Below are 18,522 nucleotides of genomic sequence, written 5' to 3'. Positions count from 1 at the left end.
GTTGCTGACTTCAGCTGTGGTTGAACTTCAGTATCCAAGTAAGTGTCTGAGACTTTTTTATTTTTCACACTTTCTTTTTCCCATGAAACATATTTGCTGTTCAGCACATCCTTGAAAGGTGCAGTAGTGAAATGAAATATTTGTAAAATTGTGGAAACTGCTTGGGTTGTCTTATTCTCAGGCTGTTGCTCACCCTCTTGTCTTCAAGTGTTTCCTTGTTCACTGTTTGAAATGAAGTTCTCTGGATTCTGCTGTAAGCAGTGGAAGTATAAAGTTGTTCTGTATTTTTGTCACAAAGATAGATTTCCAATAATTATCTACTTAGCCCTAAATTCAAGGAAACCTTGGCTATTTTTTTGAACTTTGGCCTTGAGATGGGTTTCCTCTGGGGTTCCACGCCCCAGAGGAAAGCAGCTGCTGATGGAGCAGCTGCTGCCTAGAAGGAAATTGTTCCTGAAATACTTGGGCTAATTCCACACAATTTTTTGAAATTTAATCCTGAGATCTTGAAACCATGTTTGTGGTAGATGCTCACAGAGTAGATGATGTGCATGTGGGAGATGCTGCTGTGTCTAACCCTGGCAAAAGCAGTTGAAATACCGTGTGCCGATGCTGTGAGGCAGTAAATCCCACTTGTGAGAGAAAGCAATGCTCATCTCCCAGTGACTGGGGGTTTGTTGGTATAAATGCGAGGTACTAAGATGTGGGAGTACTTTATAACATTCATAACTGGTTTGCTTGTAATAGAAAACAGCTTGGGTTTGTAAATAGAAAACTTCATTAGACTGGAGAGTTGAAAACATTTCTCATTTGTATATGTGTTAACTTAAAGCCTGCTAATTTTCACCTCTTCATATTTAACTTCTATCTTCAAATTTCAAGACAGTGCCATCTGCTTCAAAGACCTGGTGAAGAGAAGATCAGCTTAGTGTCTTCTAATCATTTGGGGAGGGGTAGCATTAATCTTAATGTTTAAAGTGATCCAGTTTCGAAATGATAGATTGTTTAGAAGCTGACTGAAATTCTTCTGTAGGAACTCTGTGATCATAGGGGTCCTCAGGTGCACTGAGGCACTGAAAAGCCAGTTTTCCCTGACACATAGGCCTTTTTATCATCAGGATGAGGTAGTGGTCGTATTTTAATTAAAATGTCAGAACAAATACTGTTGGAGTTATTGAAAATGAATCACCAGATAAAGTGAGCACTGGGCCATGGCAGGTCAAAGAGGCAAAGTCACCTGGAGAAGAGGACTCCATTCATTTTCCTGCCTAAATGAGGAAGAAGTAACTTTTATGAGCAATGTGAACTTTTAAATATATTAAAGAGCATCTTGCCCTGTATTAAGGCTCAGACTTTCACAGGCTGATGAATTTAATTTATATTTCAAACTGTTCAGTATGGGTAGAACCTATTTTTTTTTAACTATTTGACAGTTATAAAAAGATACTGAAGGAATAGCATAGATTTATCTCTTTTTTTGTAATTCAACTGCTTTAAAATACTGTTTTGAATGCCATAGTTATCAAGAAGTTTCTTCCTTGGAAAGAAGTAAATCTCACAAGGTCTTTTACAAGCTTCATTTACTTTAGAGGAGGTAAAATACAAGAAAGGGGACAGCAAATATTCCAAACAAATAGTATCTGTTAAGCTCAGAATCTGTGTTGTGTATTCCTGAATCGCATTGTGCACTGTGAAGAAGTGACCTTCATCTTCCCAGAGCTTTTTCTGCCTGTGTGCAGGGGGATGGTAGGAATGTGCAAAGTACAGCAGGGAGGGACAGATTACGAGCAAAGAAGTTGAGTTTGTGATCATTTTGTGCTGATGGTGAGTATTGCAGCACAGTACAACCCTCAGGAAGTGTAGATAAATACAAATTAGTCATTTATTTTCATTTAGCAGCACTGCCAGAATTAGAGATTCTATGTACAGAGATAAACTATGGAATGAGGGAAGAAATGACACATCAGAAATATCTGTGCACAGAGAATGCAATGCCTTTGAGCTGGCAGAGCTCAGGGAGGACTTGCTCAGTCTGTCATGTGCTCTAGGAGTTTATCCCCAGTGAAGGAGATAATGTGAGAGGTGTTAAATTTAAACCAGGCTTCTTGGTAAGGTCCTTGTAGTGATAACTGCTGCTGGTGTGGTGTAGAGTGTGCAGAGAGAGTAGAGTTTGCATAGCTGTGCTTGGAGAGGAACGGGAAAGAATTATGAAGGAGAATCTCAGAAAGTTCAATAATTGGCTTTTTGAAGAACAAAAATACTTTATTACAGTAATTCCATGGTAAAAATTTGATTTCCAGTGTGCTAGATTACATTTCTACCTCATCACACAACACCGCTGCTTACTGCAAACACTCCTTTTCCTTTTCAGAGACTGAAAATGAAGAACTGGAGAAACCCAGGGTCCTCTGGGCAGTCTACTTCAACATGAGGGATTCTTCAGGGGTTGAGAAGAGTTCCTATGCTGGGTTGCCCTCCAACGTTTATGTCTGCTCTGGGCCAGACGCTGCTTTAGGAAACGACTGTGCTGTCAAACAGGTTGGGCAGAGCAGATTTTGGTTGCAGAACTTTAATTTTAAAAAAATAAGTCCAATACAATCTGGGTTATTCTGCTGTACAAAAATATAGATGATAACTTTGCAAAAGTACATAACTAGGTGGATGGAGAGATCAGGAAATAGTCACAGTCTTTGACCTGGAAGGTAAAGGAGGAGGTACAGTGCAAATGAAAGCCAGAAAATCCTGTCTACAATTCAAGTTGGAAGGATCACCAAAGAAGTTTAATACTTGCAGGACATAGTCCAAAACCAGAAACTTACTGGGGAAAAATCCAACACAATTGCTAATATTGTAGATCAGGCCTCCTGCCTCAGTTTTCCTTCTCTTTGCCTTGGTATCACTGTAAAACAGAATTTTCCTTTCAGAGGTCCCCTGGATAAGGAAGGTACAAATTCTTGGGCAGATCTAATCCAGCAGCCCCTGTGGTGTGAGGGCACTTTCAGAGACAGGAGAACACTTCACAGCTGTGGAGGATTAAGTGTCACTAGGCATTTTTAAAGCTGTGTTTTTAATGGCCATGTTCTGACAATGTGCATGCCATCTTCTAGCCAGTTGCAGCATTTTTTATTACTAAGTCATAAACCTCTTAAAAATAAGATTTTGAAGTGAAAAGGCTGACATAGCCTGAACTGCAGGGTCAGAACAGTGTCATTAAGGGCTAATAGTATCCTTCCTTTTGCTTTCCAAGGCAGTAATTTGCCTCCCTGAGGAATAAAGAACTGTAAAGACAAAAAAATAATGCGAGACAATTATTATAGTAGCAGTTTTAAATTGTAAATGAGTTTCTTTCTAAATTTGATTTTTTCCAAACTTGTTTAAAACAGGTTATGTTAAAAACTAACTAAATACACTTAAAACCCACCTATTTCTGATTCTAACATTTCTAGCATTCAGGTTTGTCTTCCCTTCAGAGCTTTTCTTCTTACAATGAACAGTGATGGGATAGATCAGGCCCTTTTTAAATATTCTTGGTGCTGTAGTTCACCTTTCGTGTTTAAACTGTTGGCTGTCTAAGGAGATCTAGAAGGAACCATCAGGAGCCTAAATCACTGCCTTTTAGACAAAAATAGGCTGCATTTTTTGAATCTGATATAAATTTTGAAACAAATGGTTACAAGTGGGAAATACTTCAGTGTAAACACGTTTGTAATTCAAAGTGGTGTATGAGAGCAAAGTGAAGAATATGCTGAAGATGAGACAGGAGTCACACCATGCAGAGGCCTTGTAGACAAGTGGAGGAGGGAAACAGGTGTAACTTGGTTTGTCTTCCACTCCCAAATCACTCTCACCCTCCTAGGAATGGGATGGGAATCTCCAAACAGGAGATCCTTGCAGACTCATGGAGCTTGAAAAAACCTGGTGTGTGTGTGTTAGTCTTGAAGATAGCTTGGAAAATTATATCTGATTTCTCTAATAATTTTGGGATTATTGTTTTAGTGGTGCTGTGATTTATTTCTTCATTACTTATCAGTATTTCTGAATTCTGATTGTCATGCTGTGTGATTGAACTGCTGATACATTATTAGGAAGGCAGGACCACAGCTCTTACAGACAACTCTCCATCTACACCTCATACACAAATTACTGCTCTCTTGTTCTGTTGGAATTCTGTGCTCAGTTTCTGGTGTGATGCTGAATTAATGCTGGTTGTTGCATTTATTTGCCCTGAGGAGAGGCTAAATGAAATGAAGATGCCATTGATGATCCTTTCAAAGTCTCTATGTGTGGATCCAGTAAAGCATCTGGCTTCCAGTTCTCTGTGTTTTCACTGCTGCAACCTGACATGAATTATTATGAGCTAAAGTAATATATCCCCTGACATATTTCAGACTTCTGAGGCATCTTCATGGTCATGAGAAGATGTACTAAAACTGTCAGGCCAATATTTGTCCTTTAACCTGTTTATTTTCTATATCTGGAAGGATTTCAGAGTTAATCAAGTGTTGTTAGTTTGGTTGTAGTCCCTGTAAAAGTTGCTGTGAAAGTCCACACAGTTTATCCACAAGTTGGAATGCAGTAAAACAGGTACAGAACCTAATTTTATTCAACTCCAACTTACTGGAGTTGCTGTGCCTGTGTCTTAATGCTGGATTCTACTGGACACACATTTCTCAGCTGATGCTATTAAATATTAAAGGCACTATTGTCTACCTTAATTACTTACATTAAATATCAAAGTGTTACAGTGAAAGAGTTGTCCAATCATTATTGTTTATTCTGTATTACTTCAGCTGGGTAAGGTTAACTTAAAAACTTGGGAGACCTGGAAGTGCTTTATTCCATTAAATTGCTCAGTGTAATCAGTGTTATGATGTCCTACAAAACATTCTTCCCATGTCATTCCCAGGAGAATTTCTTCCTACATTCAGCCTCGTAACTGTTTGGCCATTTTTGGGGTGGATATTTGCTGACTGATTGGACTGAATAATTGTTGAGAGCTGCATAGGAAATGTTTGTCTGCTCTAATTTGTCATATATTTAGTTCAAAAGACAACATCTTCCTTCAGTATTCTATTAAATGCAATAGTAGTTGAAATGTATTTTTGGAGTAGCAAGGACAAGTGCAAACTTGAAATTAAAAGTTCTTCTCATGCCTTCAAAAAGTTAAACCCAAGCTTTTTAGAATGTTGTACCCCCTTGCTCCCCAGACTCACTAGGCAAGGTTTTCAAGTGACAAAAATGTGGTTTTGAAGTAGAGAACAGAATTTTTTCCTATACTAATATAAAAAATTTGAAACAGTTTTGCAAGAGTATGGAAGAGTAAAATTTAGGAAGAAGAGTGAAAATCGAAAATTGAACTGAGAGTAGACAGGGTGGTTGAAGCAGTTGGTAATGGAGTCCTGCATCCACGTGCTGCTGGTGGAAGCCCAGTGCTGGTGGGCAGTAGAGTTCATACCAGAGAGCTCTTGGGGACAAGCTCAGGGATGGATTCATCTGCAAACAGTTCCCTCTTGTCCAGGATTCCTCCTGGTGTAATGGGCCTTTCCAGGTGGCACAAAGTGAGCCCTGTCAGCTTGGTGGGGCAGGGCCTGGAGCAGGAGGAGTATCAGGATTAAAGGCTTTCCTGCCTGTGTGGGAGCTCTCATCACAGGCTGCTGCTGGGGATGGGTCACTCAGCAGACAAGTGAAAGGGGAATATTCCTCTGCCTCCTTAGAAACCCAGCCCAGCCCCATGATCTGCTTCAGGTGTCTAGGCTTGCCTTAGAAGCTTAAGCACTTGGAAAAGAAAACCTTGATGGAAATGTGGAGGGCATGTGTATTCAGTAAATAAATTCCCAATGTCTCAGGCTTTTTTTATTTTGAATTTATTTATAAGATAACCTTATAGATGGGTTATTTGTACAAGTACATGTAAAAGATTTTAACACTAGTTAATAGAGTTTCTTGTGTGGTTTTAAAGGATTTTTTGCCTCCTTTGTTTGTATAAAATGTCTGGTTCTCTGGAATCCTAAGGTTGGTTCTTTTTTCTCCCAGATTTGGTAGTTGTAATTGTCCATGTTTTAATAACACACTGATGTTCAAAAAATATGCTTCTTTTTAATATCTTCCATTGCAGTGGCCAAAAAACTTGTGTGCATTTAATTTCTAAACCTTGATGGCATGAAGAGCAAGTGCAATTGTAAATTAAGTCCTTGATCTAGACCTGTCTTTCTTACCTAAAACACAGTTCCTTTCACACATACAGGTCTGTGCATGTAATACCTTGGAATTATAGATTGGATTTTTAATAAACCACAAATGTATTTGGATGTATTTTCAATGGTAATATTCCATTGGATAAGAGTAGCTCTCTGCTGGGCTATGCTTAAGTTGTTCAGAAAAGAAAATACAGAAATTTTTTTGCAGTTTTTTAATTTAAGAAGGAAACCCATATAGCCATTATATGGATTGTACATATGTGTACAGTTCCCTGGGTTTCCTTCTTCCATGAAATGGATCCCTCTCTGGAAAGGGCCAAGATCTTTCCCATGCTTCGCCTTGGACTGCAGCTAGGGATGGTTTTATAGTTCAAAAGATCAGTTGGTTCCCAAAAAAATCCTCTTTCTTGTTCTCAATACAACACAGAATGACCAGCATTTTTTACAAAGCCCCATGCTGTGACTTCCTAGTAGAACAATGTAAAAAGATAAATTGCTTTTTCTCTTTCGAGGTCTGCAAGAAGGAATGGATTTCCCATGTGTTTACAATACTGTCAAAGTACTAAATCACTATTGATCTGAAAGAATGGAGGTTAATCTTAAATATCTGTAAAATATTGCCTCAGGGTGTTACATTTCAAGGTAAAGTTTATGTTATTCTTCTTTTTCCTGAATAGGCTGAGACTATTTTCCGAGAAATGTTTCCAACAGAGGAATTTTGCCCCCCACCACCAAATCCAGAAGATATTATTTATGATGAAGATGAGATTGAGCCAGAAGAGGCTGGATTGAATAATTCACCAGAGACAAAGCCTGACTCCCCAGCTGAGGAGAACAGTGGTGGAGGTGGTGCTGCTGTTATAAAGGAAGAATGAATGAATGAATGAATGAATGAATGAATGAATGAATGAACGAACACTGTTCTCTTAGGAGAAGAGGAGGTTGACCCAAACTAGGACATAAGGGAGGAAAGGCAAGAAGAAGAGGTTTAAAACCCCCAGAGATGTGTTATTTGCCATTGCCTTACTTTGCTTAGCTTGGATCATCTTTTTAAAGTATTTTCATTGATAACTGAGGCACTTCTAAGCAGTCATAGGTCCACCAGATCCAGTGGGGTTTGTAGCTAGACAAAAAAATACAGACTGAAGCGTCTGAATTGGAAGTGCTACAATAGGACTCATGACTTACTGAGATAACTTGTTTTGTTTTACATCTTGGAAAGAATCCTCCATCTTTCAAAGAGGCAGCAAGTCAAAACTAAGCAAAAGAAAAAAGTGCAAGTTTGTTTACCAGTTAGAAGATGATTTCTACTAAAATTCCTTGGATCTCTGCTAATTAAACAGCTGAAGGTGAGGCTCACCATCTGTCCTTCACAGTGGTCTTATGAATGGAATTTAAAGGCAATAATATTGACAGTTCTGGAGTGGCTTTATTATATGGTTTTGAAACTGATGCCACAATAAAGGAAATATAACCCAAAAGATGTTCCTCATGGAGCTATTTTACATTCAGTTTTTTCGGTAAGACCTAACAGATAACACTCTTCCACTAGTGACTTCATTTACTGGAGTCAGGAAAATGGCAGAATTTAAACTTAATGCCAGATTTCCCAGCAAAATTGAAAGTCATAAATGGAGCATTCCTGTTACTAGTCTCCCTGGATTTGTTGCACTCTTTGGGCCTTTAGTAAGCCAGTAGTTACTTTTTGAAGTTTGGGGTCTGAGAAGTTTAAATGACCATCAACTGAGGGGGTTTGTGGTGGAGAGAAGGTTCAACTAATAGTTCCAAAGGTTTGTATTAATAGGATTAAAATTAGTGTGATAGCTGTAAACTATGCATTTTGTAATGATAAATCATGAAGCATTTATACAATAAAATTTATTGAACTATTTATAGACCTAGTTTGTATGGAAAAAACTACAAAATGAGAAAGCTGTTGTAAATGACCATGTTAAACTTGCACTTCTTCTGAACCATGCTTGAAATCAGATATGAGAAGTATTTATTATGTACTTAAAGATTTACTTTAAATTGCACACCCAGTAGATCAGTAGTATCTCTAGAGTTGATAAGTTGGGGTTTAAACTTCTTCATGAAGGTAGAGCCAGTTCCAGCAGTGCTTAAATACTGTAAGGAAATAAAAAATGCCATTGAGTTGTGAACATTGAGCTCTGCCTGGCTGTGCCTCAGCCAGGCTTCTGTACAGTCCCGTGGTGCCTGCCCTGAGCCTGGCTCCAGGCCAGAAAGGGGAATTTATTTATTTTTTTACAGCATAACTGATACTGTTCTCTTTGTCCTGCATCGTGTCCACTGTCCAGTTTGCATTTCAGGGTTAGTGTTTGCACCCTTTGTTGGATAGGTACCAGTAAGTGTGTGTCTGTGTGTGCATAATCCCAAAGTCCTCAGAAAAACACACAGCTGGAACATTCCCAGTGTTCAACAGCTGTAACCTCTGGATGCTTGTGATTGAGCAGTTATTTATATATATATATATATATTAATAAGCAGGCTGCCTCTTCATTTAGCTTTAATTTCTCTGTGTATTGGGAAGCATGAGTGTGGTGATTGTATTTAACATCTACAGATGTGTAAAGAGCTAAGTGGAGGGACCTATCCCTGTTTGTCTCCCTGAAACAGGGATCACAGTTGAATCTCTCATCTGTGTTTACAAGGAAATCGCTTGATGAAAATTAAAGGTTTGCTTGCAAGTGCATTGTCCTGTGTTTTCTTTCGAAGAAATACAGTTCATTTTTAGCTGGGATTTCCTGAGAATTCTCTTGGCTGCTTTCAGCACGAGGACACCTGTAACTGACAATGTGGGCACCTGTGTTACCAAGTTTGTATCAATTCATGTCTGAGTGCTCTGTGTCCATGTGAAGCCAGGTTTGGGAACAGTGCAGGTTTGATTTGAGAGCCGGTGGAATGATGTACACGTTGGAGGCTATGACTTTACACTACATTGATTGCTTAAAAACTGTTTTCATGTCTCTTTCATAGGGTGAATGGAAACATTAAATGTTTTTCCTATGGTACTTGAGTACCCAATAGTTCACTTGCAGGAGCAGTAGATCAGACTGTTGATGTTGGCATTTTACAGAAATCATGCTCTGAAGTGCATTTTGTTCTTTCTTTAAATGATGTAAGCATGCAAAGTGAGGGTTAGGCTTATTTGAAGTCGTTTTTAAGGCTTGTCATACAGGATGTATTCAAAAGATAACATGACTTTTTAAAAACTGGCAATTTATCTGTAGGATTATTAATAAATCAAGTTAAAGAAAGATAAGGTTAATTGAATTTTTAAACAAGTAGCTGTATTATCCTTCAAGCACCTTGGAGCTCATACAATATTCACACCTTTTTTTTCCTAAGGAGTGCTTTGATATGTTTGAATTCCTTTTTTAATGAGTACTTTCTTTTTAAGTTGCTTAATTAGATTAACCCTTCATATTCAAAGAGTCCATTTTAAGCCATTTTCCCTTCTGTAGCACTGCCTGGGCTGTAGGACTGCTGGTGGTTACTGCTCCTGTGGAGGCATTTTCAGCCATGAAGCTGCTTCGTCTGCTTTTTCTTGTGATGATGATGCTTAGGACCATTTGACAGGTAATCATTAGAACTTGGATCCTTGCAGACTATGGGGTCTTTTATCCCATCATTTCAGGGGGATTTATGTGGGCAACTCCTATTAATGTTAATGGGACTTGCATGTGTAAATCCTCCTTGCATCAATGGGAAAATTGACCCCTGAAACAAAATATCTGCGTGTTAGACTTGCTGATTCAGAAACATCCAGGCACTGCCAGCTCCCATGTGGAAATGTGCTGGAACATCTGCTGTTTCACTGGATTGCTCTGGGGGAGTTTTCAGGATTTTCTCACTTACATTGTATTTTATATTTTCCATAGACTGAATCTTGTCAGAGTTCCTCCAGTGATTTTCTTTGTGTAGGTGGGAAATGCAATTTCCCATTCCATACTGAGCAGGTTGCACAGCTCCTTGGATTTGATCTCATTTTATTTTAGCCCCCTCTCTCTTCCCTCTAAATCTTTTTGCTTCAGCAGTGTGAGTTGCAACAGCTTAATTTCAAGAATAATTTGCTAGTGATGTATTGATTAATGGCAAGTCAGAAGTATTAATGTACTGTTTTCACACAATGAGAGACTGGGTCACTTACAATCCATAATCTCTTCTGGAGAAAGGGTAAAACTAATTTCCTCAACACTCCTGTGTGTGCTTCAATACCTTGGCAGTACAAATGAGAATGTATTTTATCTGTGGGTAAGTTTACTCATAGTGTATTGTGTGTGGTGTCATTTACTCAGTTACTTCTGTAGATATTTTATATAATCTCTGCAGTGCATTTTCAGTAGCAAGTCATCCCTTGGATGTAAAAAGTCTGGTGTAAACTGCTCCAGAGATCTCTCCTGGCTTTTCTGCCATAGTGAGTGCTCTCTTCAGCCATTAATTATTGAAAAGCTCTGCAGATTCTGGTGGGTCATCTTCTGTTCATGTTCCTTTTTTAATTATTTCTGATGATTTTGTGCCTGCCATTAATACAGTTGCTAATTTTTCAGCAAGGGGAACAATTTGCTGAGATCACATCATGAAACAGTTGATCTGTGTGTGTGTATCTACAATTCCTAACAATTCTTTTCCAATGGATGTATATATGAGCCTTGTATGACAATATTATTGATTCACAGAAGTTTATCACTTAAACTTTTGCAGAAACCATCCACTATAGAATATCCAAATGTTAGAACTACCTGTGTTGCCAGAATTATCAAAAATATGTGTGGGAGTTGTGGTGGCAGAGCAATTGCCTGCATTCCTGGGGCAGTAGTGCCAAGTATCTGTGGCAAGATGTAGAAGTGGTTGTGACATTGAAGCTCAAGACACTCATGTAAAACATTCATTTATTGCAACCCAATTTAATAGTGAGCTTGCTGCCGTGATCAGATGGAAAGCTTAGCTTAGGTGTGTGATTTCAAGAACTTTTCTAATGTGACCAAAAGTTGCCGTAGAAGGATTCTTTGAGCTGCAGAGGTGAGTGGTAGGAAATGGTCAGCCATGTGGAATTCATGTTGTCAGCCTCATCTCCAGCAACAAAACAACTCGTGGAAACAGAGCTTATTAGCAATTCCACCATTATGTTTATTTACAGGCTGCCAGTTCCTGTTTGTAAGAGTGAATGGTTCTTCAAAATCTGGTTGGAGAGCCTGGCAGGAATGTTGTAAATCTCACTGACATCTGAGATTTAGAAAGTTGACAGTGAAGTATCAGGAAGATGCAGTTGTTGGCTGCATGGGAGTTCTGATCAGAGGGGACTTTAATAGAAAATACTCTTCCTGTCACAATTCCAACAGACAATTTATTTTACGCTACTTGCATACATTGACAAAGGAGATGGAAAGTAGCAGCCTGAGTGTATATCAGACCCAGATGGATTTGACTAAACAATTCAGGAAGTCTCAGAACACCCACATTTCTAGATGGAGATTTTCAGGCTCTCATACTTCCTTCTGAAGTGCTACCCCGTAGTTCACTGTAATTTTGGGTCTCTGGAGAAGGCCTTGGTGCAGTTCCTACATTCTGTAGGTAAACACTTGAGGAACTGGAGTGGGCCAAGCCTGTGGGCCTCCATCTGCCCTCTGAAACAGCGCAGGCTTCTCTGCTGGCAGGAGAGCAGCTGGCATCAAACAGATGCACCTTTGGCCTTTTGAGGTGCTTTTGTGCTGCTCCAGCTGCAGGAGCTGTGTCTCACTCTGGGGTGAGCGTGAAGCTGCTCTGGGAAATGCTCTCCTGGGAGTGGCTCCTGGCTGGCTCTCAGAGCTCGGTCAGTAATGAGGGAACATCTGGGTAATGCTGTACCTGCAGCTCACCAGCACCTCAAAACCAGTGAACAAACCATAAACCAGCCTGGGTTTTGCTGCTGAGCTGGTAATTGTACCTGCTGATGTCTAGAGGGAGGAACAAGATTGTAATCACTGGAAGTTTGAGTCTGAGAAAGGATACGAGAGTCTTCTCTGAAAAACCAAACTTGAATTTAAAATCCTAGATCCAAACCCTCCTGGGCTGTTTTAGACTGTGTGCATAAGAAACTCAGTAATGGCTAATGTGGAATTCTGCATCTTTTCTGCCTCAAACCCAGCGTATTTCTGGAGCTCACCCAGGGGAAAACCATTTAATCACAATGTGAGAGCAGCTGTCAGCCCAATGCCACCAGACAGCTCCCTGCTCTGGGAACTTCTCCCTGGCCTGAAAGTCCCTGCAGGTCATGGTTGATTCCTTTGTTGTGAATGAATTATCCAGTGAATTCAGCCTTTTTTTTCTTGTGCAAAAATTTGTGTAAGCCCCAGCTAAGTACCTTCAGTGAATCATTTTTAGAAAGTAGATTATCCAGGGAGAATCCACTATGGGATTCTTACAGCAATTTATTAACTTAAATCATGAGGTATTTCCCTGCTCCATATTTGGATGGTGAAATAATGCATAATAATGAATACACCACTTTTAAAATCACATCAGACATCTTTAAAAAAGAAAAAATGGCTTTATGAAAAATATTAAAAAAACTAATTTTAGGGAAACCACTGTAAAATGAATAAAAAAAAAAAAAAAACAAAAAAGAAAACCACCCTCTTATTTTGGTGACATTTGTACATGATTTCTTTTTTTTCCTATGGAAGTTTTAAGCCAGGAAACATTTGATTCCTTGCCAGACTCTGAGTCTGATTCCAAAATGAAAATATGAGCATGGTAAAAGCCAGCAGCCTTCTCAGTTGCATTGTGAGGCCATTCCTGTCTGCTGAGGGACCACTTGGCATGCACAGGTCTGAAAACACGTGCACAAAGTGTCACGAGGGGGGACAGAGCAGGACTCACATGAGGAATAACTCCACCAGCAGATTGTGGATCCACTTGAGACTCCAAAAACATGGATTTTTTTTTTTGGCTCTGGCACCTCTTTCCTCACTGAACAAGGCTGAGTCGTTTCCCTTTAAAGCTGTTGTAAAAAGGTGTGAAATAGGGACAGGTATTTTCTGAAGCCTTTTAGGAGATCAGTGAAATATAAATGTATTTGAGAAAGAAAATGAAGAGGGGTAATGATAACCATGGAAATGGATAGCAGGAAAATTTGAGTGGAGGGGAAAATGATCTGAGGAGAAAATCCAGTGTAACTCTTGGAACATGACTGGGATAGCAAATGTTTTGTTATTCAAGTTCCTCATTCCATCCCTGACATTTCTCATGTTTCTCAAGTGAGGTTTCACCAATCAGCACAAACTCTTTGTTTACTGCTTAATAAAAATAACCAAATTATCCTTATTTTATGAAATCTTTTTCTGATTATGCATATTTTGCTGGCAGATTGTAGTGCATATTGCTTCATTGTTTAATTAGGACTTAATGCTAATGTCATTAACATTCTATTTGATAATTCAGTAGATTGCCTATTTATAGACATAATGAAAGTTGTAACTTTTTGTAGTGAAGTGCTTCTGACTGTGCTATTAAATTAAAAATAAACTTACTCTAACCTGACATTGGCTTTCAGTTTCATTGGCCATGGTCCAGTGAGTCTGAAAAATGGTGCTGCATGCACTAAACATGGGGGCTTTTAATTATTATATTTTTGGTTGAGTCTGACTCATCCTTTCCTTTGAGGGGAAAAATAAAAGAAAGAAATAGACCAAACTAAGCAAGAATCTCAGAAAACTGATCTAAAGTTTGAAATACTTTCCTTGAAGACAACTGGGATTTGGAGCACTGAATTTAAGTAACTGGAACCTTGTCCAAATTTTATTTGGTGATACAGCTTCTAAATCAAGTAATTAGACAGCACTTTACCTCTCAGTTTCTTAGCACAAATATGGATATGTGCTTTATTTGTGGCTGTAAACTGCAAAATAACTGCTGGATTTTGTACTCCATGTAATCCCTTTAGTAAGAACAATAAATTCTATGGATTTCTCTCTTTATGGCTTTTCCCTAAGTATTTGTAAAATATTATTTGCATAAATTATCTTTTCTAGGGAGATGTTCAAATAAAAGCAGTGAGTTATATTCCTGTCACAAGACTTAGTAAGCAGAGCCCTGTTCTGGATATTTCACTGTTGTCCTTAAGTCCTTAACTTATATTCAGTTACCTGATTATGCACATTCTTATTTTAATTCACCTTTTTACAGCCTGAATTCTGCCTATTTGTAGGGCTCATTTTGTAAACTTTGTAACATGTCCCAGTTTAATTAAAAGGGTCTTTTTATTGTGCTCTTTATACTCTTTAATCTTAGAGTTAAGGTTTAACAGTGCCAGGCCAAGATTAATACTGGAGTAATAAGTGAGAAGTAAAGTAAAGAAAAATGTAAATGCTGCTGGTGCCCTCCTCCTTTTTGTGCACACATGGAGTGTGTGGTGGGGGGAGTAAAATTTGAGAGGTGCTGAAATCGTTCCTGCTTGAAGCTTTGCAGCTCTGGGTGATTTTCTCTGGCCATGCTGGGCACCGCCAGGGCCAGCTGAATGCAGCTCTGGATGGGAGCTGCAGAATTCTCTGGAGCTTAGAGGAACAGGAGGCGAGTCTGGAGTCCCTGCTGGGCCCCTCTGTCCTGTCCTCCTCGGGGATTTTGCAGAGAAGACCAACCCCAAACCAGGTGAGGAGATTTCTGCAGGAAATTTTGTTCCTTTCTGGAGCCTGAGGAGCAGGACTGACTCTGGTGCCTTAAACCTCTTCATCCTGACACCAACAGACGCTGCACTTAGAAAGCCACTTGGAAAGGTTTTTAAAGGATTATTGGAATTTTTGGATTACCACAGATGAATTCATTCTCTTTCACAGAATTGAATTACAGCATCTTATCTGCTGCTGCTGTATTAATAAAATGTCTGAAGCCAGCCTTAAAGCACAGTTCCTTTGTGGAGAGACTTTAGGCAGGAAGGATTTCTCCAAGCTGCGTGTTTTTCTGAGTAATGTTGCATACAGACTGGAGATTGCTTCTTATATTGAATTGCACAATGAAAAATCAATCAGTTTAATGGTTGACAAACTTTGACATTCGAATAAAAATGTTGCTGGTATTTTCATAAAGACCTGTAGGCATGACTAGATTCAGCAACTTTAATTTATGCAGTAGTGAATGTCTGCCAGAACATTGTACAAACGACTGTATAATGAGGCAATAATAACCACCAGGAACGGAAGGAAAGCAAACAGAGGCCAAATCTCTCCATTTTCACAGATTATATAATTTCACAAAGCCTTTCAATGTAAAATATGTTCCTATGGCTTCCTTTTCAACACCATGTTCTATTTGGAAACCAATTGCTCAAAATAATCAAAACAGATTTATCTGAGGCTGTTGTGTAGCATCAGATGACAGTGTTTGGTTTTTCCACAGCATGGTGGTTCTGACTGTTCAGGGATTTTTACTGGGAGAAATCCCAGTAGGGGAAGAGGAACCTTCATTCCTGATTTCTGCTTTTAGTGTGTGTTTGAGCACAGGGAGTGCTGAGCTGTGCTGCCTTTAGGCTCTGCCTTCCCCAGCAGGAGGCTGAGGAATCCCATCAGCCTTGTCTGGCTGCAGGATTTCCAGCATCCCTCAGCCTGAGAGATTCATTCTGCCTCCAGCCACTTCACTTGGCTCTTCCCTTGCCCTGTGCCTACATCCTCCATGGAAATTTCCTCTCTTGTGTCTCAAACCGTGACACTCAGGAGAAACAAAGGTTAATTTAAGAGCTGGTGACTTGGAGATGCTGGCTGTCTGCAATTGAATACAGCTGAAGTAGAATTCTGTTTACCAATTGATTCTTTCCCACCCATACCCTTGGATTGCCGAGCATGGCTGGCAAGTGAAGGTCTTGGGGTTTGGCTGGGACAGCTTTAGGGCTTTTTTGTTGTCTTCAAGGTAGTGATTGTGTCTCTTTCTGTTTCAGTATTGTCTAATAAATATTATATTAAATAATGTGCCAGGACTCTCATGTTATCCCTGCTTAATCTTGCCTTTTCTCAAAGGAAATAATCTTTTTCATGTCAGGAGAGTATTCCCTTTTCTTTCCATGGGATTCATGATAATTATGCTTCTTTGCCACCTTTAACACTCTTCTGATTTTTGGCTCGATATGATGGCTGATATTTAGTATCTCTGTTTTATAACTAGCAAAAACAAATTGAAGAAGTTAATTGATTTCCCTATGGAATAAACAGTGGAGCACAGATTAAAGTATTGTTCCCATTTTATCCTTCCAGCTCAAATTAGAGATAAGTCACTCTATACCTTTGATTTTTATAGTAATCTGTGTGGTGAACTGCCAGCACTTCTCCATCAAGAAGCCTGCAGTAGATTTTATTCAAGAACTTTCCATTCCCAGGATGTTAATGCCTAGATGGAATCTAGAATGGCTATTCCCAAGTGTTAAAAAGTTTGGATTGGTTTTTGTTTTGTTTAAATATAACTGCCTGTATCTATTTGTGGGGACAGGATTTCTTTCCCTGTTCTACACATGAATGGACTCTTAAGTTATGATGTAGAGAAGAGGCTGGTGTCAAATTCCTGCTGCTGCCTATGAAAATTACCCCTAAAACTGTTCTGTCAAATGAAGTGATAAACACCAGATAAATTCTGGCGATTTTAGTGCACTCAGAGCTGCTCAGTTGCAGATGCTCTTCTGCAGAAAGTTGAGTTTTACATCTCATGGTGGATCTCCTAAACTCCCAGGGAACCAATAGCCACAGAATACAAAAATATCAATCAAAAAACCAAACTTCCTAAACGTGGTGATTTGTGTGGCTCTGTAATTTACATTAAACATCAAGGCCTGAACATGATAACTCAGAAATGAGACTGATACTGCTGATCTACAAAATGGGTCTGTTCTGTGGATGTTATATAAAATATGAGCAAACTGAGGCTGCTGCTGGCTTTCAATTTATAAAATACCCAACGCACCAACAAATAAACAATGGGTATTTCAGATATTTCAGATCATGGATGAGTTGCTGGTTACTTTTCCTTAGTGCTGGAGTTGTAGGTGTACACAGTGAGCTTTCTGCAGTGTCAGACAGTGATTAGTTATGTGAAAAATGAGTTTTAGTGGGTCTTTTGCATATCACCATTTTTTTGTTCATTGCTCAAATGTCAGCTTAATTTTCATATAAAAACCACATCCTAATTGCATTTTCAGTCTAATGTGCTCCTAGGTGAAGCTTGCCTGTAAAGAATTGCTTGGATTTTACTCCCATTTTACTTTGGCTAAAATGACTATTTTATTTATTGAAAATTCAGAGACCTGTGGGGGAAGGAATCTAGCTTTAAAATTCTGCCAGAAGATATACAGGACTTATATTATTTTCTAAACACAGCTTCAGTTTTGGCAAGCCAGCCTATGTAACATTGAAGCTGGAGCTTCATAACTAAAGAACCAAGTAATTAAAAATGAAGCCACAAAACTTTCTCCCTTCTCCTGACTAAAGCATCCTTCCTCAGCAATAGAACTCAAACAGTTTGCTAACCTCCAGCACTTGTGGCAGCAGCAAAATTGAAAGTATTTTTTGTCACCTGCACTGCTGTCAGCAGAAAGAAAAAAAAAAAAAAGTAGAGGAACATAATTTCAGCACTAACATAAGTATCAGAATGATTTACCTGTCTGTTCTGCTTCACTTTCATCTCAGCTTTCAGGGCTTCATTCATCAATCTTTTATTTACACACGCATATCTCATTTTTACACAATTTCTCTCTCCCTGACCAGATGGCTGCGTTGGCTGCTCGGTGTTCATCAAAGGCAAGGAGAAAACACACGGATGCCTCGTGTCAGCCAGGGAGGATTCGGGCAGCTCTGCTTTTCAGCAGCAATTCTGTAGTTACTCACATTTCATTATTCACATAATGAAAAAGAAAAGTTCAACGTTTCAGGAAAATACCACGAAATTCTCAGCCTTTCAAATGCATTGCTGATTTTATCTCTCAGTCAAGGCACCAGGTTTGCTCCGTCACACGCAGCCTTTTTCAGATCACTGACTTAGCAGGATTAATAGAAAATGGAAAGCTGCTCAAAGAAGAAAAGTACATCTTCAATAAAATGAAGAATTATTTTAATCTTTAAAGATTTGTTAATATTCATTTGACTATCATAAACAAGTGCTGTAGTAGTTCCATTTAAAACTCATTTATAGTGCCCATTTTATCTTCATGCAAATCTGGTTTTAGCACAAGCTCAGTGACTTTTTTCCCAATGAGCTTTTCTTGACATGTGTGCAACTCTTTAGGAACAAGCTTGTTCTAGTCATAAAATGCTTTCAAAATCTTCCCCTAACTTTTTTGCCAAATTATCTA

General features: G+C 39.0%; 1 protein-coding gene and 1 long non-coding RNA gene across 2 annotated transcripts in view; both read left to right on the top strand.

The window, feature by feature from the left end:
• CHM (CHM Rab escort protein) overlaps positions 1 to 8,905 on the top strand; it is a 53,752-nt gene extending 44,847 nt beyond the window's left edge. Inside the window, exons 14-15 of the mRNA XM_086850859.1 lie at positions 2,372 to 2,538; positions 6,875 to 8,905. Coding sequence (XP_086706985.1) covers positions 2,372 to 2,538; positions 6,875 to 7,072 — 365 coding nt within the window. The 3' untranslated portion in view covers positions 7,073 to 8,905. The remainder of the gene's footprint in view (positions 1 to 2,371; positions 2,539 to 6,874) is intronic.
• A 777-nt stretch (positions 8,906 to 9,682) lies between these two features.
• On the top strand, positions 9,683 to 18,293 carry LOC147650597 (uncharacterized). The gene is made up of 2 exons (XR_015276489.1): positions 9,683 to 9,797; positions 17,939 to 18,293. It is a non-coding gene; the product is annotated as an uncharacterized LOC147650597 (long non-coding RNA).
• The last annotated feature ends 229 nt before the right edge of the window (positions 18,294 to 18,522 follow it).

This window comes from Cyanistes caeruleus, chromosome 14, assembly GCF_971803275.1.
Source record: "Cyanistes caeruleus chromosome 14, bCyaCae1.hap1.1, whole genome shotgun sequence".
NCBI lineage: Eukaryota > Metazoa > Chordata > Aves > Passeriformes > Paridae > Cyanistes > Cyanistes caeruleus.
The sequence above is the reverse complement of the archived record's forward strand: the minus strand, read 5'-3'. Positions and strand labels throughout refer to the sequence as shown.